Genomic DNA, 25,483 nt, shown 5'->3' on the forward strand with positions numbered 1-25,483 from the left:
AATTCTTTTAATCCAAAGACACATGAACTCATGTCTGCTTGTGTGTGACACTTCCCTATCATTCCCATGCAACCCCAGAGTCCCCCAAATATCCAGAGAAGATTTGGGGGGGGAGCATAGTTATCCCCAACTTTGCAATGTTGTTGCCACTGGTGAAGGAACATCATTAGAGACATGGCGGTGTAATTTAAAATATGCTCCCATTTTGCTCTGTTGGCTAAATGGAGTGGCTTGAGGAAATTAATGTTGATAGGTCCCAAAGCCTAAACTTAAAATGTTTATGCACATTAATCTTTAATCTGAGACCTTTAAAATTCTGTTGCTTTAAAACATTGGAAATGACATGAGAGTGGGTATTCTTAAGTGGGTACTCCTAGGAGTGGGTACTTCTAGATGGCTGAGTACCAACTGCAAGTGATAAAATTAGGTCATAAAATCCTTTGCAAATTCTCAGCCATGATAGTTTACCTTTGATTACTAGGGCTTGGAAGGAACATCCATTAATAGAGAGGCTAGAGACTTACCCTGAATATGAAAAACTACTTTTGAAGGCTGCAGTTCCCAGAATCCCATGAGTAAAATGTTTTTATTAAAAAGGGCAGGACTGCTTGGAACAATCTGGATATATCCTGCCTTAAACACATTTGGTTGCCTTGCATTTGGCCTGTAGTGTTGTGTAGCTGGTCCACTATAAAACTGGAGGAGTTGGGTTAATCTCTTGCCATGCAGAAAGAGGCAATGCTCAGGGCACCTGCTGCCTACAGAGTTGCATTACTAGATCCAACTCCCATTTGTATGAATGGAATTTTTAAAACTCCCACAGTTTCATCCCCTTTCCTGTTGGGTTATTAGATCTGCATGTAGGAGAAAACTGGAACAAGGTGTACACTCTCCAACTGCGGAGTTTCTTACAGATTCATTTGAGAGTCTAACAATGCTTTTGCTTCAGAAAGGCAACTTTTAATCAATTTCGTCCGGTGTGACTGTCAGGATGAGGTCTTCATTTCCTCGCCGCACCACAATGGCAAGGGTGTCGTTGTTCTGTACACCTTCCGTGACATCGCGAGTTGAAGTGACCGTTTTCCCATTGATTGCTATAATGACATCACCGTCTTCCAAGCCAGCACTGTAACCAAAACCAGAGAGATAAAAATCCATGAAAAATTGAATTTTGGGGTACTAGTTCCCATTGGTGGAACCCCTTTGGCAGAAATAGCAAAAGGCTTAGGTACTCTCATTGTCAGAATTATTCCAACTAAGTTAACACACAAGCCTTGCAAAGAAGACCTGCATCACATCCAGTTCCTTTCCTGAAAAACTTGGGTTGGCAACACGGGACTACTGCAGTCAGAGAGAGGAGGCATGAGAGAAGCACTTCCAAATCCACAATGCACCCAATTTCTATTGCACACCTCCAGTTTCTATTGTGATTCAAGAACATGGGGCAGATCATCACATGTTCCCAACATTTTACCTTTCAGCGGCCGTTCCTGGAATCACCTCATAGACGTAGACGCCAACCCCAGGGATCAGGTCTGGGAAATTCCGGTCCCTTCGCCTCAACTCACGGATAAGACTGGAAAAGAGAACAAAAGTTGACCAGCAGTCAAAGAGTATGGAAACCCATTCCAAACACAGAAGCTGCAATTCTCTTTGCCGGTGTAAGCAGGCCTTTGTGGGTAGCATCCACATGGCGGAGGGGGCAAAATGGTAACTGGGATAAAGGCAGGCAGCAAAACCTTCTCTGCCAGGAGAGCTGCCTTGCCAGTTTCTGTGCTGCTTAAAGGCTGGCAGTTTCAGACATTCAAGCCATTAGTCAGTGGCTGCAACCTATGCAACATCCAAACTAATGAGGGAAATGCAGGAGACAAGATTCAAAGACTTACTTGAAACTAAGAGGGAGCATTCGGAGTCCTAGATACTTCTTCTTGGTTTTGCTCTTCCCTAGAAAGGAAAAAGGTTGGACGCACTCTCAGACATGCAAACAAATATGACACAAAGTGGCTGACATCTTGTTAGTGACACATGCAGGGATAATTCCCCTTTATGCCGGTGTATGTCTTTTTTTTTGTCTGGGAGGTGATATTCTCTTGTACTCCATCGAATCCTGGATTCCCCTCTGTTCTGTGATGGCACCCCATCCTCACAGCCATGCCATTGCTGGTGGAGAGCGGAGGGGATCAGAGGAGCATCTGGCAATGTCTCCAAAGCCAGATGCAGACCAAGGACATTACCTGAGACCTTTGGATGATCCCATTGGATCCTGCAAGAAGAAGTCCTCGGCCTGTGTCTATCAGGACACAGTCACACAATTCTGATTCCAATCCACCTTATGCTCTCCACCAACAACAGAATGCTATGGCAATGTGCTATGGTAATACAACTGTGAGTCCTAAGGGTAGTGACAGGGAAGCCATAAGCAGAATCCTGCACACAGAACCTTTACACTACATTGGGCCAAATATGATGCCAGCCAAAAGTTGGATCCCTTTCGCATGCAGTCCCAGCCTTAGGATCATAGAGTTGGAAGAGACCGCAAAGGCCATCCAGTCCAAACCCCTTCGCTACACTACTGTGTTTCTATATCTACACACATGTATAGTTGCATGCTGTATACACATCTCACAGGACCAGGAATGGTTTTCCTGTTGTTCCACTAACCTTTCTCCTGACGGTTGTGTGAATCTTCCAGGAACTGACGGATTCGATCTGAAGGAATGGCGAAGGAGATGCCGGCTGTAACTTTCAGAGTGTTCATCCCAATGACTTCTCCATCCTGAAATGAAGACACAGGATCTTTTATTTTATCTTTATCCCACCTTTCTCCCAAAGAGCAGCTAACAACAACACAGGCTACAAGTTAAATGTTAGTCAAGAAGGAGAGTCCTTTATGATTCTGTTACTGTGGTGGATGAAAAGGAAGTAAGATTGAGTGGGGAAAGTGCCAGTTTTGAACATGACAGAGGATGGGGTTCCCACCAAAAGCATTACCTAGCTCTAGACATTTCTAAACATGTAGCAGCACAGGGTACAAAATGATCCATGGGTGTGAACCACAGACACTCAGAAGAAAGTATAAATGCTATTCTAACTGCAGTAAATGTGACAGATGCTAGAGGAACAATGAAGAAAAAGACATGCTCTAGTACATGTATATAATATTTAAGTAAGGAGTAAGAGGAAAGAAAGGATGCCTTACCAAGTTTACCAAGGGCCCGCCAGAATTTCCATACTGGAAGGAAGAACAGAATTGGGAGGTTAACCAGTCTGTCCAAATTCAGCATTCCTTGGAGAATGTACCAACATTCAATCCAGTGTCCCTTGGAGCCAGTATATTTTAAAGACAAGAAGAGCTATGCTTTGTCACAGTGCTTTTTTAGGTTTGGGGGACCAGCCATTTCCCCCCCCCCCTTTGATGTGCATTATAAAACAACTGAACTGAGCGCATAGGAGTTGAAAAAGTGCAGCATAGCAAATGCTGGTGGAAGGGCAACAGAGAGGGACCCAACCCAGTATTAAAAATCATGGATGGTATGATATGGCTTGTCTCCCCCCCTTCCCAATGATTCCCCAATGAGAGTCAATGTGACATTGTGGTCTGAGTGTTTGAATACAACTCTGGAGTCCAGAGTTCAAATCCCAGCTTGGCCATGTAAACCCACTGGCTCTCACTCTCAGAGGTTGGCAATGGCAAACCTCCTCTGAAGAAACATGCCAAAAAAACCCTGTACAGTAATAGGTTCGACTCAGGGTCACTGTAAGTCAGAAATGATGTGAGAGCACACAACAACAAAGCAACTATTCAGGTTGTGAGTCTCTTACATTGATAATGGCATCGGTCTGGATGTACTCCATGTCGGAGTCCTTCAGCCCCAGCTCCTTGCCGTCCCTCTGTGTGCTGCTCACAATTCCTGTGGTCACTGTGTTCTGCAAGGAGAAAGGACTCCCCAGGGCCACCACAAACTCCCCCGGACGAAGATCAGAGGACCTGCCCAAAAGGAGCACCGGCAGTTTCATCTGCACAGACAAAAACAGCAAAAAAGGAATCAGGCTTTTAAGCCACCGCTCACCTGGTTACCTGTGGCATTCCAAAACCGCCTGCAGGTGAGCAGGCAAGGAAGCTGAAACTGTTTGTTGTGATCTATAACATGAGTGGATAGTCTTCAGAGCCAGGAACCTGAGCAGGCTTCTTTGCAAGGCTAATGGAGTGCAGCTTCGGTGCAGCTTCCGGATTCTTAGGATGCATGCATCATTTAAATAGCATACCTCCAAAGAGACCCAAAGCAGCTTTATTTTGGCAGTCTGGATCAGGCCTAAGTAAAGTTTGTTCCAAAATACACTGCAGAAACAATCCAGTTTTAGACCACTTTAACTGCCCTGGATCAATGTTAGAGGATCCTGAGAACTGTAGTTTATTGTGGCACCAGAGCTCTCTGACAAAGAAGGCAAAATGTCTCATAAAACTACAGCTCCTAGAATTCCTAGCACTGAACCTGAGCAATTAAAGTGGTTTCAAACTGGATTATTGCTGTGAAGTCGAAGGCTTTCATGGCTGGCATCCATCGTTTTTTTGTGGGTGTTGGGGGCTATGAGCCCATGTTCTGGAAGAGTTTAAGACTATGGATTATTTCTGCAGTGTGTTTGGGACCTTTGAACACCAGGGCAAACCTGTCCGGGAAAAGCAGCCATACTTACATCGGTGTCTATTTTGATCAGGGCAATGTCCAGTTTGTGGTCGACCTCTTTGACTTTGGCATCAAACTGGTGGCCACTCTTAAGTTCCACTTTGATCCTCTGCTTGTTGGTGAGAACGTGGGCATTGGTGATAATCAGGCCGTCTTCAGACACAATGAAACCCGAACCGCTGGAGACCAGGATTTCTTTGTTTGTGTAAGGAACTCTGCCCAGGAGCAGAACAACAACAACCACCGATTTAACAACGGGTACTGGTCAAGTTAGCGAAAGATCAAATATAGAATTAGAGGCAGTACAGGTTGAGTCTCCCTTATCTGGAATTCCAAAATACTCCAACATCCAAAATTGTCCACATGTGTAGATGAGATAGTGCTTTCTAATGTTTCGATGTACACAAGCTGAATACTTAACTAAGGTTTTAAGTTACTGCAGTCTTAGAAGTTGGAAGTTTTAATTTAGGGGAACAGAATTCTTATTTGGGAGCAATATCCTTATTTTGAGGGCCAGCATCATATCATGGTTTGGACCATGACACTAGAAATCAGGGTTCGATCTCCCACTCAACCATGGAAACCCACATAGTCTCCACGCCAGAAAACACCATGATAGGTTTGCCTTAGGTTTGCCATAAGTTGGAAACAACTTGAAGGCACACACAACAACCCCTCATTTTGCCTCCCTGGGTGGCTAGATTCCCATACTCTGGTCTTCCAGGTGTTTTGGACTTCAGCTCCCAGAATCCCAGACTATTGGCCAAGATTGCTAAGGTTCTGGGAGCTGAAGTCCAAAACACCTGGAAGACCAATGTTTGGGAATTGCGACACTCTATTCCCAACATAAGTATTGCCTCTTGGCTACATTAAAATCCAGAGCAGTTTCGTGGTCATATTAACATGGAAGTTGGGGGCTGCCTCTTCTACTTTCAGTATATAACCAGACAGAGTGTCTCTTACCTGCGGAACAGTTCCAAATGCACAACGGCAGGAGCAATCTTCTCCACCACGTCGGCGATGAAATTGAACCTGTACCTCAGGCTCTTAGGGTCCAGGACATCTGCAGAACAATACATATGTCTACTACTCATCCAATCCAGTGTAGAAGGGCATCTGGGGCTGCATCCATGCTGCAGAATTGATGCAGTTTGACACTGCTTTAACTGCCATGGCTTTATGCTATGGGATTCTGGAACTTGTTGTTTTGTGAGATATTTCACCTTCTCTGTCGGAGAGTTCTGGTGCCACAACAAATGACAAACCCCAGATTCCATGGATCTCTATGCTATTTCTAGGAATTCAAAGCTATAGCCATGTTTGTCTGTGGAATTAGTCTGTAGAGAGTTCTTGTAGCCCCTTGGAAACTCGATGAAAGAAAGAAGTTGGCAGCAGGAGCTTTCCTAGACTTCAGCCTACTTCCTCAGATGCTTTTGGTGGAGTGGAAGCCAAATGCATCTGAGGAAGTAGACTTTAGTCTAGGCAAGCTCCTGCTGCCAACTTCTTTCTTTCCGTTAGTCTCCAAGGGGCTACAAGATCTCTCTCCATACTGTTTCTAGGAATTCAAAGCTATAGCCCTGTTAGTCTGTGGAATCAGTCCGCAGAGAGATCTTGCAGCACCTTGGAGACTCACTGAAAGAAAGAAGTTGGCAGCAGGAGCTTGCCTAGCCTAAACTACAGATCCCAGGATTCCACTAGCATTTAGCCAAGGCAGTTGAAGCGGTCTCAAAGTGGATGATTTCTGCAGGATTGGAGCCAGATTGCTATCTTCCAACATGAGAACTCTCAACCCTCCCCAGACAAGCCTCACTAGAGAGAGACACCAAAGTTTTGGGGATCATCTTTTGAGCTTTTGAGCTTTTCCTCTTGGCTTGATCCTTGAACCCTGGGTGGCACCACCTTTGCCAGCCTCTCTTGGCTTCTTTTGCAGGGTCTTTGGGGACCCTTGTAGGACCACAACCCACCCATCCCCTATGAAAGCCAAGGCAAGAAGAAGGTACCTTTCTCTCCGCAGGGTCCCTTCTGGACAGGGATGATGGGCAGCTGGTCCTGTCGGCGCCTCAGTGCCTGGTTCTCTGCCCGCAGGTGGCACAGGCTGCGGTAGGTCTTCCTGTCGTTCCCGCAGACTGGCATCTGGGAGTGGGCACAGGTGCAAATGCCCCTGCCCCTGCCATTGACCTTTTGGCAGAAGAGCCCAGGGCCACAGAGCCCTCCAGGGCCACAAGGCTGCCCCTCTCCCTGGGTACATTCCCAGCAACAGCCACACCTGTCCGGCCTCAGGTGCCCCCCGAGGGCTTGGCAGGCTTGGGACGATTGTGGAGGGCACCGGGAGGGTTGGCACACCGCTGGGCAAGGCTGTGCCAGCAGCCCAGGAAGGAAGAGGAGGGAGAAAGGGAAAAACAATGCCAGTACCCACTGCCTTGGCATCGCTATCCGACGTCTATGATGAAACCCAGGCATGGCTGTCGGAGTTTAAAGGGGTGCCAAGGTGGTGCCAAGGGAGCTAGCTGGGCATCCTTGGAGCAGCCAGGAGGAAGAGTCTGCCAGCTGCTGCTTCCCTCCCATGGTCGCTTTTTAAAGGCTGGCATGCCTCTCCATCGGTGCCAAGAGAGGCGGGGATGGCATCCCAAGGAGGCTGGGTTGTTCCTTCTTTGGGTGGGCACCTTTTTCCTAAGTGCTTTTTGGACTCTTTAAGGCCAGCCTGGGGTTGCTTAGCTTCCAAAATCAAATGGCTTCTGGTGCCTGTATGCAAACAAAAATCCATCAGTGATACCTTTCTTAGCCAACCCAAATGCACAATATATATTTGTTGCAAGCTTTCAAAGCTATACAGTTGGCCTTCTGTATGCATGGCTTCTGCATCCACAGATTCTACCATCCATGGCTTGAAAATTAAAATGTATTGTTAATGTTGTTGTGATGATGATGATGATGATGATGATGATGATGATGATGATGATGTGGAAGGTTTTCATGACTGGCATCCATAGTTTTTAGTGAGTTTTTCGGAGTATGTGGGCCATGTTCTAGAAGAGTTTCTTCTTCTTCTTCTTCTTCCTTGCAAAAATGCATAGCATACACATAAGGCCTTAGGTCCATCTTGGCCAAGGACTATATTTCCCACTGTTTCCAGCAGTGGACAGATAATGACATTTATTATTTATTTATCATTACATTTAAACAACTTACATCTTCATGGAGAGCTTTCCTCCATAAGATAATATTTGTAGGGTTGTTTTTTTTAAAGCAAAGTTGAAAGAAAACGCACACTAAGCTAGTCACACCATTTTAGCAGATCAAGTCACTGCGCCGCACTGTATTTTGCTCTAGGAAAATAAAACTAAAACATCGTTTTTTCTCTACAGGAGTGCAATTTGCAGCCGAGTCTTATCCCTGCAAAGGCAGCTTCAAAGCTTTCTTTATGAATAAAAGGCAAAACCCCTGGCGTCGATGATGGATTGGTTTGTTTTTTCCTCGAACCCACTGAGCAGAGGTTTGGCCAGAAGGGAAAAGTTGTTACAGCTTGATCTGTAGGTCCAGTTAAACCAAATAAACTTGGATTAGCTTCAATGAGCCTTGCCTGGCTTTTCCCTCAAGTGGCTTATAGTCAAAAGTGCAGGAAACAGCCGCTGTGCAAAATGATCCTGGAAATGTTATTGAATGATCCTTTAGAATCTGCAGAAGTTGCTCTTTTGGACTACAACTCCCAGAATCCCCCAGCCAGCATAGCCTTAGCACAGTCAGTGGCTAGAGAGAGGGAATTCTCTCCCCTTTTCTAATATTAGAATTTGGGGTTCAGGGAATTTGGTAATATTAGAATTTTGTCATCCATGCAGTTGTTGGTTGTTAGAATGGGAACAAAGGTCAGTAATGGTTTGAATGTTGGGCTAAGGCTGCAGAAGCCATTGGGCCAGTCACACTCTCTCAGCTTCAAAGGAAGGCTATAGCAAACCCCTTCAAACAAATCTGGCTAAGAAAGCCCCATGACAGGGTCATATAAGTTGGACATATGCAACATCACCAAAAACTAATTTAGTTACACCAAATGGCTGCATTCTGCAACTTACTTAGACATCAGTTGCAGAACGCACGCAGAGTGATTTTGGGGGGACAATGCGAAACAGTTGTATCCAGATGACAGCAGTGTAAGCCATTGCACATTTGGGGCCATTGTGCATGTGGTAACACATTTAAGCAGGGTAACACATGAATGCACATTGCCTTTCTGCACCATCTTTGTGTATAGGAAGTTGCACAATGGGTTGCCAGCCATAACCATTGACCATTCATCCACATACTTTGTGCTATTTTGGTTTTCAGGATAAGGACTGCTTAATGTAAGTCTGATGGCAGATGTTTATGGTACACTGAAGCAACAGAGGATCTTGACCTCACCACATGATGGAAGAGGAGTAACACAAAGTTTATGTATTGTTTTGTGCTCTGTCTCACACTGCTGCCTTGTGTTCTGATGTTGAGCTGACGCTAAAACAGGAGAATGCTTTTTGTACCTTTGTCCAGTAGATTGTAGAATTCCAGTTAAAATATCCCACTTGAAAGGGGAAGTAGTTTAGTTGCTTTTGAGAAATAGGATGGTTGCTTTCTTTTTACTAAAAGGTCCGAATACCCCAAAGGCACCAGATCCCATCTGATCTTGGAAGCTAAGCAGCATGAGCCCTGGTTAGTACTGGATGGGAGACTGCCAATGAATACCAGGTGCTATAGGCTATATTTCAGAATAAGACACTGGCAAAAACCCCGCTGAGGATTCCTCGCCTAAGAAAACCCTATGACATTAATGGAGTTCCCATAAGTCGATAGGCAACTTGAAGGCACACAGTGGTCAGGGCCCGTGGGGATAGTGGTTTGAGTGCTGGACTAGGACTCTAGGAGTCCAGGGTTCACCAGAGCTCTCTGGCAGAGAAGTCTAAATATCTCACTAAACTACAACTCCTAGAATGCCATAGCATTGAACCATGGCTGGATCATTTCTGCAGTGCGGATGCAGCCTAAGTGGTTTCAACTTGATTGAGTTGCTTTATGTGTTTTTATCTTGTTTAAATTATTTAGTGATTCCAGTTTGGAATTGTCTACATGGTTTGATTTGTTTGCCACCCTGAGAACCCATGATAGAAGGGTGGAATAAAAATGTTTTAGTAAATATCAGGAGGGCACATTTTGACCATCCATATTTTAACACAGCATGGCATAGTAGTTTGACTATGACTCCTGGAGACTAGGGTTCAATGCCCAGCTGAGCCATGGAAACCCACTGGGTGACTTTGGGCAAGTCACACTCTCTCAGCCTCCTCTGAACAAATCTTGCCAAGAAAACCCAGTGATAGGTTTGCTTTAGGGCAGTGATGTCCAAACTCTGGCCCTCCAGTTGGTTTGGACTTCAGCTCCCAGAAGCCTCAGCCACCTTTGTCAATGGTTTAGGATTCTGGGATCTGAAGTCCAAAACACCTGGAGGGCCATAGTTTGGGCATCACTGCCTTAGGGTTACCATTAGTCAGAAATGACTTGAAGACACACAAGAACAACAGATCCAAACTTTAACTCTAGACATGTTTTTGTTTCCATCTGAAATCAATTCTGCTGAACTTTGATTTTGAATTAAGACTGCAATCTCACATAGAGACACTTCAGATGAGTCTCCCATTGACTTAATAGGACTCTGCAGATGGTGCTGCATATGGGCTTGAAACAGTCTCCCAATGGTTTTTATGGGTACGAAAAGGACAGTATGGGACTCGTAAGCCTATTTTGTATGTAGGTTTTCCCAAAGTAGCCAAATTTTTCTTTGTTCCTAGCAAAGCAACTGTTGATTTTAGTTGTTCAAAGGTAAGGAGTAATGGAGCCGGGGGAAGCTTTGGAATAGCAATGGAGGATAATGCTTTATGTGTTTAAAAAACAGACAAGGACTTCCAGGAAAAAAACAACATTGGCAAACTTAATAAGCTGGTCAGTGTTAAAAATACTCTGGTGATACTATACATTAGTGCAAACAAAGGCAATTTCAAAAACAAACATTACTGTTGGTTAACTATACATTTCCATTTCGCTACCTAAAAGAAAAAGTAGGGCAAGCTGGTCCAAGACCTCTCCATTGAGTCCAGTGCATTTTCATAGTTTCTTCATAGTTCCTGGCAAAGTCCACAATGACCTTTTAACAAGTTTTGTACACAAGGTGCTTCTCAGACATTTACCCTGCACTTGTTCTCCCCCCCAAAAAACAAAGTTTTAGGGAGAATTCATCTTCCGAATGTGACCCTTTTTGTGTTTTTCCACTGCTTCTTCCACCTTCATTTTGATTTTCACACGCAAAAAACGGAATGGTGGCAGGATGCCATCTCACTTGAGCCATTCATAGGAAAGGAAAAGCAAAAAGGTGCAATGGGGGAACATTTCCAAATCTCTAAAGCTGATGTGACATTATTATTATTATTATTATTATTATGTTGCTGTGTGCACCATAATTCAGTAGCAAAGCACACAATTTCCTTTGCCGTTGTGGTGTGTGCTGAAATTCTGCGGAAATACAGCAAAGGTAGAGGTATGGTTTTGGATGGCACCAAAAGTATGCTGGCTGGGGCTTATGGGTCCTGGATGGACATGAAAACAAGGCACCCAGCGTTGACCACATGGCTGGGCATCTTGTGACTTTGGAATGAGTAAATGGCGAGTTTTTAAAAACTGGATTAAGGCACAAATGGTCCGGATGTGGTGCAGAACTGGCCTTCCTATGTGAAGACTATATGCACTCAAATTGGGCCTTTGGACACACAAAGGTCAGGCAAAACCAATGTAAAATCACCCGTGTAGATATGTCTACTGTTAACAGAACCAATGAGGCAAATATGAAAAACAGGAGCAATTTGCTTGATTTGTGTATAATGTCTAAAGACTGCAATTGAGCTTTTCGTTGATGCAGATTTGGAGTGAAATGGACCCTGGTTTTTGGTTTTCTCATGCACTAACCTAAATTGTCTGTATCCTACCATTTCACATATCAGCTGAAAAGCTGTTTCAGGTTAATGCCAGGCATGGTTTAAAAATAATAATCCGGCTCAATGCTAGTCATTTCACACTTGCAACACAAAGCTAGCTTTTGCATTCCTGAAACAGCTGCAATGTAACACTATAAAAAGGGTGAGTACCTGAGTGTATTCTTACCACAGACATTCACAGAGTTTATGAGACAGTAGTTCTTGCATAGCTGAACAAAGTATTCAACATTGTGGTTTGATCCCGACATCTAGATCCACACAGTCCAAACTGGGACACCAATCCCCAGTTGTATTCATGGCAATGGGATTGCATGCTTCTGTGAGGCAAGAGGCTATGCTGACAGCAGCAGTGTTGCATGTAAGGTCTCCCATGTCAGGCAGGATTTTACCGAAGATTCAGACTCAATGTGCCAAACAGCTACTGGGCAGCATCAGTAGTGGAAGGTGACACCGGCGGAAGATCTATGAGACAACAGCAGTGGCACCATAGCTAACACTTGTTAGTACTACATAGACCAGCAGTTCTGAACCTGTAGGTCATGGCTCCTTTGGGGGTCGAATGATCCTTTCACAGGGTCGCCTAAGACCATCAGAAAACATACCTTTCCAATGGTCTTAGGAACCGAGACACCATGATTTTATGGTTGGGGGGTCACTACAACATGAGGAACTGTATTAAAGGATCATGGCATTAGGAAGGTTGAGAACCACTGGCGTAGAAGACACGGTAAGACCCTCTTGAATATCTTTTCCCATAAAAACCTTATCATGAGACAATCCAAAACGAAACAAGATATTGTGCCAGAAGAAGAAACTTCCAGATTGGTTGACGCTCAGTGAGCTACTGGGGTACAGCAGAGGACAACTATGAGAAGCATTGTGGCTCTAGCTGAAAAGATATCCAGCTGTTGATGTGCTCAGAGGTGAAAGGTGTGTTCCTATGCAACACATAGGAGCATGGAATGTGGGAAGCATGAATACTAAAACAAGAAATGGAACATACAAACAATGCAATGCTTGGGGCGAGTGAGCTAAAGTGGACAGGAATGGGAGATTTTGAGTCAGATAATCACAGTGTGTTTTACTCTGGAAATGAAAACCAGAAGATGAGGACTTGGTAGGGCAGCAACGAAAGAACGAGACAAGATCCTCACTGAACACTGAAGTTTGAATTGCCCATGGCACCTTATTCCCAGTCTCTGAGTATGGCTGTGAAAGGTGGACACAGCTGGGAAGAAAGATGGTTGGAGGACATTCAACTCATTTGAAATGTGAAGCTGGAGAAGAGTTCTCAGATGCTGTGGACTATAAAAAAAAAGACCAATAAATGGGTTCTAGAGCAAATCAAGCAAGAAATCCCCCTAGAAGCCAAAATGGCTAAACTGAGACTGTCTTACTTTAGACACATCATGAGAAGACATACTGGAAAAAATAATATTGCTTGGTAAGACAGAAGACAGTAAGAAAAGAGGAGGACTGCATTGCAGGTGGATAGACTCAGTCAAGGAAGCTATGGTCCTGAGTCTGCAAGAGTTTAAGAATCCTGAAGGTTGTCATCTTGCAAAGGCCCCATTCCCTCCTTCAGTTTACTCCTTTCCCCAAACTTGTGCCAGACATCTCTAACCCTCCCATGGATGTGTTGGGTTATGATTTCCATCATCTTCATACAGCATGTCATTATGGGAGTTGTAATCCAACACACCTGCAAGGCACTAGGTGGGAGAAGGCTGTTTTTTGCCAAAATAAATGCTACGGATGATTTCCCTCCAGTAGCAACCAGTCTCTGGCCGTTCCGCCATGTTCCAATTCTTTGCTACATCAGAAGGATGCCCAGAAGCAATTTGCATCCCATCTCTCCCATACTGAGAAGACTCTCACTTGCAAAAAGGCAGTGCAGTGTTTGCTGAAAGAGCTACAGAGGTAAATTGATAGGAGAAGTGAGTAGTTCCACATTTTTGCTACTAAGTCACAGTGTCAGAAGTACCTTAAAGGTCTAACCCTTTAACACAAGAGAAATCTCAGCTCCTCCACAGGTGAAGCATTCATGCTAGACTGCCAGTGTCGCCACTACAGAAGATGGGTGCAACTAATCATATTGCAGTCAATCTCTAGATGACTTCAGTGAGTGAGCCTTTTCATGGTGATGGGACAGAGAGAGGGACACACACACAAAAGCAATACTTCTTCTAGCATTTCTAAACTAATTTGGCAGCATGACTCCCCTTTCACTTTAGATGGAGGAATCCCCCAGTAAAGCAAAGCACACTGCACTGAGAAGAGACCAGGTCATCGCTTGGACAATAAGACCTCCATCTGATGAAGGGAAGGACTGTGGTCAACTTTCTTCAAGCTAACAGAGAAGCAAGGACAGGTGGCACCATTTGTAAGCCCAGTAGACCAGCAAGAGTACTAAACTGGGCGCTGCTGGTTCATTGATGCTTGGTGTAAAGAAAAATATGGAGTTTGAGATCCCATTTCATGACCTCCCCTAGTCTCAAGTTCACAGTACTATAGTGGTTCCTCCTGGTTTCCTGAGCAGGTGCAAGCTGGCAGACATTCACCTGGCATGGCCTGTGCTTGGATCACAGTTATCTCCAGTGCCACCTGCAAGCCCCACCATGCTCTGCAGAGTTACACGTCCGAGGTTCGGATGTTTGCGTCATCCAGGTCAAAAGGAAAGGGGTGGTCTTTAAAGTTCTGGGGTTCCGAACTGTGCCGCAGACGTCTGCTTTGTAAAGTGCGGCCAGCTTGCTCGGAAAACAGAGGCGCAAACTCAGAGTCTTTCAGCTGACTGGCCTTTGGTGCCGCCGCCGGTGGAAGATTCCCTTCTGACTGTGGCACTGGCATCCATGGCAGCCAGCAGGAGGTGGAAGGGCTCTTGCCAGGGGCCTTTGACTCCTCTCCTAGCTGCTTCAGCCGCGCAATGGATGGGATGGTTGAGCTGGGCGAAGAAGGGCTACCACGTTTGTTTACAGACATGGACCTCACCAAGGACATTTCCTGCAAGGATGGCCAAGGACAGTGGGGAGGAAGAAGAGAAAGACACAGGGTCAGACACCATACATGACATACATTAGAACTCTGCTCCCCTCCCATTGACAAAGAGAACTGTGTGTGTCTGTCTGCCTTGTTGTTCTTATTCCAATCTCCATCTCACTGCAAATTAGCTTTTCCAAGTATTTGCCTTGAAGTCAAATAGTTTTCTAAAGGTACTACATATGGCACTGTGGTCCCCAGCGGTTGAAGCCGGGTCAATCCTTTTGAATGAATCCTTTTCAGAACCACCCTTGAATGGCCAAAGTGGTTCACAAAGTAAAGATATGCTGACTTTCATCATCATCATCATCATCATCATCATCATCATCATCATCATCATCATATCATTTATTTATTTATATTCACTTTCTATGATGAGTGTGGCTACTGAGTTTGCTTTGCTGATTTCTATGGCACATGGTTTTGCAGAATGTATTCCTTTGGTCAAAAACATACTTCTGATAGACCAGAATGGATTGTGGAGAGTGGGAATGGGTGACTAATCTGATGAACAATTAATGTGCTTGGCCCTCTAATCTAAGGTTAGGTTTCTAGGTCCTCAAACCATGCTTGATGTCCTTTTCCAAGGAAGAGTGAGGCAATGCTGCAGCTGTAGGGAGGCGTGGGTGACTATACAGCTCCCATCACACCAAGTCTATGGCTGTCCCCAGTCTTCCTGCTGCCCATTCCAGGAGGACTCCAGAGGCTGGAAAGCCATCTCCTGGAAATGAGCTATCCCTCAACTGTTTATCCAAGACATTAAAACAGATGATGTCTGCTTAAGACAACAAACACAGAAAATTAATTGATGCTATGCAGGAAGCAGTAAGGATATGACCTACCCTGGAGCAGCACTTGAGCGCCTGCACCGCCCCCGTGATTTCTTTGATCCAGCTATGCATGTCCTCAGGGCTATAGGCCTGCAAGAAAAAAGATGATTATGGAGACTGGGATGGCACCAGACAAAGATCATGCTCCCCACCCAAGTCCTCACACCTCTGGGCTGAACTATGCACAGGCTCAGTGGGAACTTGAAAGCTGAGAAATGCACATGATAGAAGACATTAATCTTGGGACTGTAAAATGTCCTGGCTAATCTATGAATTATTGACTGCCAAATTTGCCCATGTCTCTTGTGCCTTGCCTGGTGGCACAGATGGTGGGGCAGGAATGACAGCATAGCATCCTCATGCAAGAATTCTTTGCCTTCAAATTGCTTCTGACATATGGTGACCTCATCACAGGGTTTTCTTGGCAAGGTTTATTGAGGGGAGGGTTTGCTCTTGCCTTCCTCTAAGATGAGAATGTGTGACTTGCCCATAGTTACCCAATGAATGGTATCAAACATGATTCAAGCCCCAATCTCCTAGTGTCCTAGTCCAAAACTCAAACCACGTTCTTTTCCCACTCCTGACATTTTCCTTCAGTCTCCAAAATTTCTAGCATTGCAGTAATTTAAAACTTGAACTCAGCCTTTGGGATACAGTTTAGAGATCCAAAGAAAAGGCACCTGAGGGAATGAGAACACAGCAGATGAACACTTTTCAATGTCTCGCCCTCTCTAATGCTAAAAATTTGGGGACAGAAGGAAGATCCCCATAGGATGGGCTCAGGATTGTTATTTATAAACGGCAATGCCCTCATTTTGCCACCCCCAAAACTACACCCCTGCCCTCAACCCTTCTTTGGTGCATGACAGACAGCTCCTTCTCAAAACCGATGTTGTAATGGCATCATGGCCAGTGGCCTAAAGCTTGCAAAAGCTACACTGGTAGATAACAGTTCCTAGCACTGTGAAGGGATGCTGCCTTTATTTTCAAGGAGAACAGACGAGAGGGGACCCAGATCCGTTCCAACATTTCACAGGTGAAAAGCAGAACAAATGTGGCTAAGCAACATCAGAGTGAGGTGAAGATGGAAAAGGTTATTAATTGGGAAGAACACACAAGCTAAGATGATCTTGGGCAAGTCACACTCTCTCAGCCTCAGGGGAAGGCAATGGGAAACCTCCTTTGAGCAAACCTTGCCAAGAAAACCCCATGATAGGTTCGCCTTAAGGTTGCTGTAAATCAGAAACAAATTGAAGGCACACAACAACAGCATCAAGAAGCCATCTACTGCATCATTCACCACCAATAAAGCTTATGCTATAGCAGTAATATGTGTCATTTAGAGTCACCAAAAGAACCCCAGGAGAATTACACCCAGTTCTGGAAGAAGACACATGCCTTTCAAATCATTCCTAAAACGTGAGCCTCTCAGACTGAGTAATGTGTTCTAATTCTGGTTGGTCTTTGATGTTATGCTTATTTTTTAATTATTTAATTTGTTTTATGTTTATTTTAAGCTGACTAGAGTCCCTTATGCTATACAGTGTGTCATGCTAAGCTGCCTTTCAAAGCCTGTTTCTCTAAATCTACAATATATCCTTGATCAGAAGAAGCTGGCATCTATAGCGGTCCTCCCAGGATGCCACATGTCCTTTCTGTGTTCTTTTAAAATCATACCCATACAGGAAACCTTTTGATGTGAGAAGGCTGGCAGAGATGGTCACAACCTTCTCTTTGTATATGATACTTTCTTAACTGCAGCCATTCACTCAAGACCACAAGGTTGTGAGTTCAAGACCAGCAAAAGGGCCCAAGCTCGACTCAGGCTTGCATCCTTCCGAGGAGGTCGCTAAAATGAGTACCCAGACTGTTGGGGGCAAATTAGCTTACTTGCTGTTCACCGCTATGATCTTTGGAATAGCGGTATATAAATAAAACAAATTATTATTATTATTATTAACACACACTGTAGTCAATGGCTAAGGAACTGAATGCCTGTAGTCAGTATCATAGCCAATTTTGTTGCTGTTGTCGTTGCTGTGTGCCTTCAAGTCATTTCCAACTTTTGGTGACCATAAAGCAAACCTATCATGGGGTTTTCGTGGCAAGTTTCTTCAGAGAGTTTGCCGTTGCCTCCATCTGAGGCTGAGAGCATGTGACTTGCCCAAGGTCACCCAGTGGGTTTCCATAGCTGAGCTGGGATTTGAACCCTGATCTCCAGAGTCATAGTCCAACACTCAAACCATTCTTGGAGCGGATGGTACACAGCACAAAATACTAATTTGGGGGGGGGGGGGGGGGGGGGGGATGTGACAATTTGCACAAAGATTTGCTCCACGAACGCAAATAACTTTGCAAAATGCACATAAGACTCTTGCTGTATGTGCTCTACAAGGAGAAAGGCTTTTTCATTTTCTCTTGTTAGAATGAGAGATATGGGGGATTTTTCATTCCTACTGCTATCCCAGATCTTTCACTAGTTAGGCTTTCTAAACTTTCTCCCCAACTTCTTCTGGCGCAATATCCCCAGTATAAACATACTTGGGGGTAGCCGAGTTGTAAACAAAATGCTGTGCCCACGTAAACTTCCGCAAAGGGGCAAAGATTTGGTTTGTTTGGTGAAAAGCACAAGCCCCTTGAAAAATAACGAATCCCCATGAGCTTTGGGTAAACATTGCTTTCTGAGAAATGGAAACAGCACTCTTCCCGATGGACAGCATGCTGTTCGCGATGACTGAAAGCTGTGGTCCCATGTGAATGTTCTACTGAAGTCAACAAGGTTCACCCACGCATAAGTCATAGCAGGACTACACCCCAAATATTCACGGAAGGGAAAGTTCTGGTCATTTTTGACTACTTGTCATAGCATGGGGCAAACCAAGTGACAGTAGATGTCCTTGGTCTGTCAGTGAAGAATCGATCTGGAGAAACCCTGTGGTATAGTGGTTACAGCAGAGTTCCCCAACTTGGTGCTCTCTGGATGTATTGGACGACGGCCATCAACTCCGTCCAACATGACTGCATCAGTTTGGGGGAAGCTGTGTTCTTGTGTGCCTTCAAGCCATTTCTGATTTATGGCAGCCCTAAGGCAAACCTACCATGGACTTTTCTTCTCTAAGAGAGTGTGACTTGCCCAAGATCACCCAATGGGTTCTCTAGGATGTGCAAGAATCCTCATCTAACACTCAAACCACTACACTATGCTGGCTCTCTACAGCTCATATTTTGTAGTCTGCAGCAGTGGTTCACAACTTTTGGCCCTCCATTTGTTTTGGACTTCAGTTACCAGAAGCCCCAGCTAATTTGGACAATAGTCAGAAGTTATGGGAGCTGAAGTCCAAAACATCTGGAAGATTGCAGGTTGGGAACCACTGCTTTACACCATGATGGCATCCAAATCCAAATTCCTAAATGTAACTCAACACAACCTGCATCACAGATATGTGTCTGAGGAAGTAGACTTTGGTCTACGAAAGCTCCTGCTGCCAACTTCTTTCAGTTAGTCTTAAAGGTGCTACAAGATCTTTCTACGTACTGATTATACAGAGTAACATGGCTATATCTTTGAATTCTACATAACAGGGTTACTGTGAGCATAAAAGAAGGAATAGAAAATTATAAGGGGACCTTTGAGGACCCATCTGTGTCCTCCTTGGTTTTATTTCCAGAATAACCCCTCTGAGGAGTTGATCACACGAAGGAGATCAGCAGTTTACCCTGTGAATATCCTGGAAAAATTGTGTAATTACATGAAATGATTTCACATGATGTCACACAAAACCTGCCATGAAAGTGGTCACAAAGAAGCATTAATGTGGATCCTTTTACTTTCAGGATTTCAGCGACAATCCATTTCTGATATCACTTTATTTCCGCAACTGCGGCTGATAATCATTAGCGCAATTACTCACCATTTTCACTTTATTTGCAGGATGCTTTAAATGCGCTTTAATCTCTCTTTAATGCCAAAATTAGCCCCAGTGTGATAAACCCCTGAGATAGGTTAGGCTGAGTGTGTGACTGGCGCAGGGTAACCCAGAGAGCTTCATGGCTGAGTAGGGATTTGGACTTGTGTGAGGCTTGTTCCCATGCACAAGAGCCTACCATACGGTTCAGTGATGCACAAAACACAGCCAAGCATGATTCCGTGACAGATGTGTGCAGACACACATCCACACACCAAAAACAAATCTGTTTTGCACAAGCTGTTTTTAAAAACATCCTTTGGCCCCACATTGCCCCAATATTCTACTCTTCACTTTCCTGGTATCCCCAAGGGCAGGGGTGTGAACTACAGTGAAACTAGTTTTTCTTTTTAAAAAGTCCTCCATCCAATTTCACACACAGCTGCACAAACAGCAAACTGCCACAGTGCCATCCAAGAGCTTCCAAGGGCAGTAGAATTATGACATCCTTGGAGAGGCCAACTTCGGTATTCTTGGATGCTGCTCCAGGGCTCATGTGTACACTGTGTATCCCTGCTCTTGCAAGCACACTCACAGATCTTCCTTGGTGTTCACATTTGTCAGGACATATATAACTCAATAAGTGGTCAAGTTAATTAAATTTGTGAAACTTCTTTTCCAGTGGATTGGCAGAGTTTTTCTGCCTTTCCACAGTGTGCATGAGATAGTAATGCAAAAGCAATAAAATGGTGTGGCCAGAGCTGGAAATAACTAGAGTAGTGGTTGGACCACACTTTGGGCCTCCAGATGTTTGGGACTTCAACTTGCAGAATTCCTGATTGTTCACTAAGGTGACTAGGTCTTCTGGGAAGATGAAGTCCAAAACACATGGAGGACGAAAGTTTGGAAACCATGGGTCTAGAGAGTACCAAGCACTGCTCTATACTGTATGCTGGAACTCATGCTTTCTCAGTTTGGGACCCTCCAGATGCTACTGGACTACAATTCCCATCACTTCTGATCATTGGTCATGTTGACTGGTGGTGCTGAAAGGACCTCCCATCCAAAACACATAGATGATATTCAAATGTCTCCAAAAGTAACCATCTGGAGCATCTCTGCTACTGTTCCCCATATATATATATATATATATATATATATATATATATATTTGCACCTATACAAATAATAACCATTATAAATATGATGAAATGGGGAAACGAAATTGTGGCGAAGGCAGGATCCCTTTGGCAGGCTAAGCCCCCTGAGGCCCAAAGGAGCTGTTTACCAACTCTCGCCTCATTCACCCTTTCTGCTTGAAAGACCGACAGCAAAAGCTTCCTGTTTAGCAGCGTTTAACTGTCAAGAAATAAATTTACTGCTTAGAAAAATAAACTCAAAAACAAATACAGCCCGACCTCCTAGGAATCCATCTTCAATAACATAATATACACTGGCAATCTGAATTTCTTCTGCAATGGTGGCTTTGCAAGACTCAATTCTGATCTTGAAACAGCTATTCTTTTTGGACCACAGCTTTCGGCACGCTCCAGCCAGAATGACTAGTAACCTTAGTAGTCATGGGACTGTGGAGATTATAGTCCAAAAATATGGCTTTTCTAAATTCTGGCTCTACCTCCAGGCAGCCCTTTCAACACTAACTCATTACAGAATGAGTCAAACAGGCCGAAGATGCTTCTCGGGGTTGTTCTAGGACACATACTTTGATACGATCTAAATGAAAGAACAGCCATACAGAAGCCTGGTTTTCAAGAGGTTTGCAGAGAATGCTTTCGTTGTACGATTCTGTGCCATAATTCACAGATTTTTACAGGCTGTCAAGAATAAGGATGGGTGACTCCGGGCAAACCATGCTTTCTCATCCCAAAAGGAAGGTAATGGCAAACCTCCTCTGAACTGATCTTGCCAAGAAAACCCTGGGATAGGGTTGCGTCAGCTGGATTCAACTCGAAGGCACACAACAACAACAACAAAATCCGTCAAGATCATGAGGCTTCTTCTTTTTCCACCACTGTCTGATTTTGGCCCTATCCATACAATTAAGCGTTCCCAGGCATTGCATAATTGTTGCTTGCTATTTGATGTTCTTTTGGTGCCTGTTTTATCAAACCATTCCCTGTATTGCTATGTACTTTATATGTATTAGCCTACTAGCCCCACCACCTTTCCCTTATCTTTTTATGTCATGTCTTTTTAGATTGTAAGCCTGAGGGCAGGGAACCATCTAATTAAAAAGATTGTATGTACAGCGCTGTGTACATTTACAGCGCTTTATAAATAAAGGTGAATAATAATAATAATAATAAATACTGCATCGTTTCTTTTCTTTTCTGCCCAGAAATACATACCTTCCTCCCCACCTGCATTTTTCAAACTGAGCACATTTTTTGGATGTACAGTCTTTCCATTTACTAAAGCATGGTTGCGCATATTTTTGGAATGTGCGTATATTTTTGATGCATGGTTTTAAATGGGAAGGCCAAAGGGTTAACCAGATAGCAAAAATGCAAAAAAGTGCAGATTGTTAGTATAAATTGCATTTGAGTCTTCATTCAGTTCTGGGAAGAACAAAATGGGTAACCTTTAATTCAAGTGTATGTGCATTTACCTTCGATTCCCTGTCAACTTATGACAAGCCCATGGATTTCATAGGTTATTCTTAGACAAGGAAAACTCAAGAGCTGGTTTTATCAGTTTTTGCCTCTGAAATATAGCTTACAGCTCCAGTTTTTCCTTGGTGGCCTTGCATCCAAGTACTAAACAAGGCTGGCTTTGCTTAGCTTTTAAAATCAGATGAGATCTGGTGCCCTTAGAGTATCAGAGTTTATCTCTCAGGAAGCCCTAGAAAGCTTTCAAAGAATCTGCCCTATAACCAAGTTTCTATGATCATAGTTGGAAAAGCTAAAAGTTCTATATGGTGGTTATTTTAGCTGGATATACAAAGAGCTTTTGCAGCTCCTTTGAGACTAACTGAAAGAGAGAAGTTGGTAGCATGAGCTTTCATAGACTTAAGCCTTCTTCCTCAGATACTCAAGTCTATGAAAGCTCATGCAACCAACTTCTCTCTTTCAGTTAGTTTCAAAGTGCTGCAAGATCCCTTTGCATGCTGATTTTCCAGAATCACATGGCTGTGTATTTGAATTTTACCTGGATATAGAAAGTCCTATAGCTTGTGGTGACTTCAAAGAGATTGTCCCGCATTAGGAGGTCACTGGAAAGACAGAAAAAGAAAGTCTGACATTGGATCCATTGCACCTAAATGGATCTTGGCTACCGATCTTAGAAGAGACTTTCAATAGTGAAGACATTATGTACTCCAAGTTAACGCAAACACAAACACGCACACATATTTCCCTATAGAAAGATGTCTTCTGGAACACAAAATAAACCACTGCCCAGGTAATCTGTAAACAATATATAGGCCTATTTCCATCATGGCCTTTTTATCACCATTCCTATTGGCCAGATCTGGATACAGGTTGAGTTGCCCTTATCCAAAATGCTTGTGACCAGTCTAAAATTGAAATTTATGTATGCTTCATATATGCCTTATAAACATAGCCTGAATTCTGTGCATGAAGCAAAGTCTGTGTACACTGAACTATCATAGAGCAAAAGTATCTCTGTCTTAGCTATTCGTATGGACAATTTTGAATTTTGGATTTACGGATAAGGGAGATTCAACCTGTAAAAGCTTCTGGGCTTTGAACTCATTCCATATTGTGCCTCTTACAACCTTATGGCCATCTCACTCCAGAAGCTGCTGGAGAATCCCATCAGAGCCCTGAGGAATATTTTGCAATCCTTCCCACCAAATTTTGACAACCACAAATAAATGTGGGGAATTTTGAGAGGCCTTTATCTCCAGCAACTCTAGTGAGATGACAGAGCACAAAAAAGGAGGAAAATATTGGTGTCATATTTTGGTCTGCCACATGAGCTGAAAAGGCCCTTGCAAGAAATGCCAACCATACCAAAGAGAAAGTCCATCTGGAGAGAAAAGTCATACCCGGATTTGACAAGGCATTCGTGTACTTTCAGCACATCCTTGAGAAGGATCGTTCGCAAAGGCTCTTTATCCTGAAATGCAAAAGAGATGCTGGGTGAGTAAACCGCTTATAAGAACAGATGACATGTTGGTACAAAGACAGATAATCCATATGATGTCACTTGGAGCAGTGCTTCTTTGGGCTTGTACACATGGGCCAAAAGACCCACTCCATGCTCCTGCTAGCTATGTGTTATCCTGTATGGATGACACAGACCATTAGCTCCAGACTGGAACCAGCCAATCCAGACATGGATCCACTGGATCCACCTTGATCCCAACCCAAGGGGGACTTTACCTGATCTAAAAAGACCAGCTGTTTGCCATAGAGTTTCTAGGAAACCCCACAGTGACAGCTGGCAGACCCCATGCCCAGCACTTGCCTCCACTGTAGGGTTTGCTGAGAAGACCCTCGTTACATAGACAGGTTCCCCATGTCCATCTTTGCAGGTCGCAACAAGGGTCTTCTCAGATGACACAATGGCGGAGACAAGTACAAAGTGTCCAGCAGTAGCAGTTCAAAGACATGACCCAGGGACTGACCTGGGGCAGGACATGGGGCAGAATAGCCCAAGCTTGGCCCATGCTATCCTGCCTGTCTGCTTAGGCCCTTTGGCTATCTGATGTGGGGGACCAGAAATCCTCCCCCGCCCAGCAATATTCCAGGAACCAGTTACTGAGGTTATTTCATTTTGGAAAAGCATTAAAAAGGCTAATTTAAAAGGTTGATTTAAATCTGTTGGAAGACTGCAATGCCATCTTCAGTCACTGGGCAGCAGGCTTCCCTTCCAAGAAAAAGCGGAAGCTGCAGTCATGCCTGGCTTGCTCATTTCTCCAAGCTCTGTGCAGCCAGGTTCACAAGGGTTGGAGATTAGTGTTTCCCTCTGAAAGACTCCAAAAATTTAAAAAGCTTTTTTAAAATAGAGTGGAGGGACGGAAAGTCCTGTAGCCCAGTATAGGGATAGGGAGAAGGATGACCAGAAGGAAAGGATGATGGAGCATTTGGGTGGAGAGACAGAAAGACTAGTGGATGTGGTTGTCGTTTGTCCCGGAAAACTTGGAAACAGACCCCAGCAGATACCAAGGGCTCACTGTACAGGAAAAGAGATTCCACCTAAACATTAGGAACAACTTTCTGGTGGTAAGAGCTGTTCAACAGTACAATACGCTACCTTGAAATGTAGTGGAGTCCCCTCCTTTGGAGGTTTTTAAACAGAGGCCAAATGGCAACGTGTTGGGAGTGCTTGGGTTGTGTCTTCCTGCAAAGTGGGGGCTTTGACTGGGTAGTCCTTGGGGGCTCTTCCAAGTCTATGATTCTGTGGCAAAGCTGGGTGCTTCTGCTGCTCAATAATAACAAATACTCAATATTTTACTTAATGGAAAATGGGGCTTTGGCTCTGAGGTGATGGGATTCCCTCCAGTCATAGGACACGATCCTTCTACAAGTGGCAGTAGGGCTGCTTACCTGGTCACACTTGAAGTAACTGATGGAAAAATCATCCAGGGTAAAATAGCGGCGTTTCCAGCTCTTTCTCTGAAAGGCAGAAATAATCTCTTTTGAGATCAACATTCTCTCAAGCTCTTTTACTGCTGTCCCAAACAGCTTCAGGGATGATAGGTCTCTGAATCATAGCTGTAATAGTGAGACGGCACCCTCACACTGGAAACAGACAACAAGGAACATGATTTAGATGGCTGCCTGCTATGTACGTATGTGCCTTCAAGTCTCCTGTTGACTTATGGCAACTCCATGAATTCATAGGATTTTCTGAAGGAGCCTCCAAGCTTTACCCACGACCGATCCACAGGTCATGGAAAAATCCATAAGTTTATACATGAGGTTGGCTTATAGTTGAGTATATACAGCAGATTCAAACTGCAAGAATAACGTTTCCACCTAACTTTTCTGAAAGTAAGAGAATAAACTGCCTCGGTGGGCTCTTCTTTT

General features: G+C 44.1%; 2 protein-coding genes across 7 annotated transcripts in view; both read right to left on the reverse strand.

Moving 5' to 3' along the window:
- Positions 1-958: 958 nt before the first annotated feature.
- HTRA4 (HtrA serine peptidase 4) lies at positions 959-7,405 on the reverse strand. Its single transcript, XM_042471119.1, has 9 exons — positions 6,686-7,405; positions 5,649-5,748; positions 4,696-4,900; positions 3,823-4,017; positions 3,200-3,232; positions 2,662-2,776; positions 1,887-1,944; positions 1,475-1,576; positions 959-1,126 (listed from the first exon to the last, which is right to left on the reverse strand). Exons 1-9 carry the CDS (start codon positions 7,143-7,145, stop codon positions 961-963), a joined length of 1,434 nt encoding a protein of 477 aa, XP_042327053.1. The 5' UTR covers positions 7,146-7,405; the 3' UTR covers positions 959-960.
- A 4,428-nt stretch (positions 7,406-11,833) lies between these two features.
- The window catches only part of PLEKHA2 (pleckstrin homology domain containing A2), a 40,184-nt gene continuing 26,534 nt past the window's right edge, over positions 11,834-25,483 (reverse strand). For all 6 annotated transcript variants that reach the window (XM_042477623.1, XM_042477627.1, XM_042477625.1 and 3 more), the window contains exons 8-12: positions 25,001-25,069; positions 23,497-23,567; positions 22,635-22,698; positions 15,574-15,651; positions 11,834-14,695 (exon numbers count right to left, since the gene is read on the reverse strand). In XM_042477623.1, coding sequence (XP_042333557.1) covers positions 14,327-14,695; positions 15,574-15,651; positions 22,635-22,698; positions 23,497-23,567; positions 25,001-25,069 — 651 coding nt within the window. In that variant the 3' untranslated portion in view covers positions 11,834-14,326. The remainder of the gene's footprint in view (positions 14,696-15,573; positions 15,652-22,634; positions 22,699-23,496; positions 23,568-25,000; positions 25,070-25,483) is intronic.

The sequence above is a fragment of the Sceloporus undulatus genome, chromosome 6, assembly GCF_019175285.1.
Source record: "Sceloporus undulatus isolate JIND9_A2432 ecotype Alabama chromosome 6, SceUnd_v1.1, whole genome shotgun sequence".
NCBI lineage: Eukaryota > Metazoa > Chordata > Lepidosauria > Squamata > Phrynosomatidae > Sceloporus > Sceloporus undulatus.

Coding starts and splice junctions, on each gene's coding strand:
- HTRA4 (XM_042471119.1), bottom strand. CDS start 7,145: ATGCCTGGGTTTCATCATAGACGTCGGATAGCGATGCCAAGGCAGTGG. Junction 5,749..6,685: donor GGGACCCTGCGGAGAGAAAG/GTACCTTCTTCT, acceptor ATTGTTCTGCAG/ATGTCCTGGACCCTAAGAGC. Junction 3,233..3,822: donor AGACCGATGCCATTATCAAT/GTAAGAGACTCA, acceptor TCTTCCTTCCAG/TATGGAAATTCTGGCGGGCC.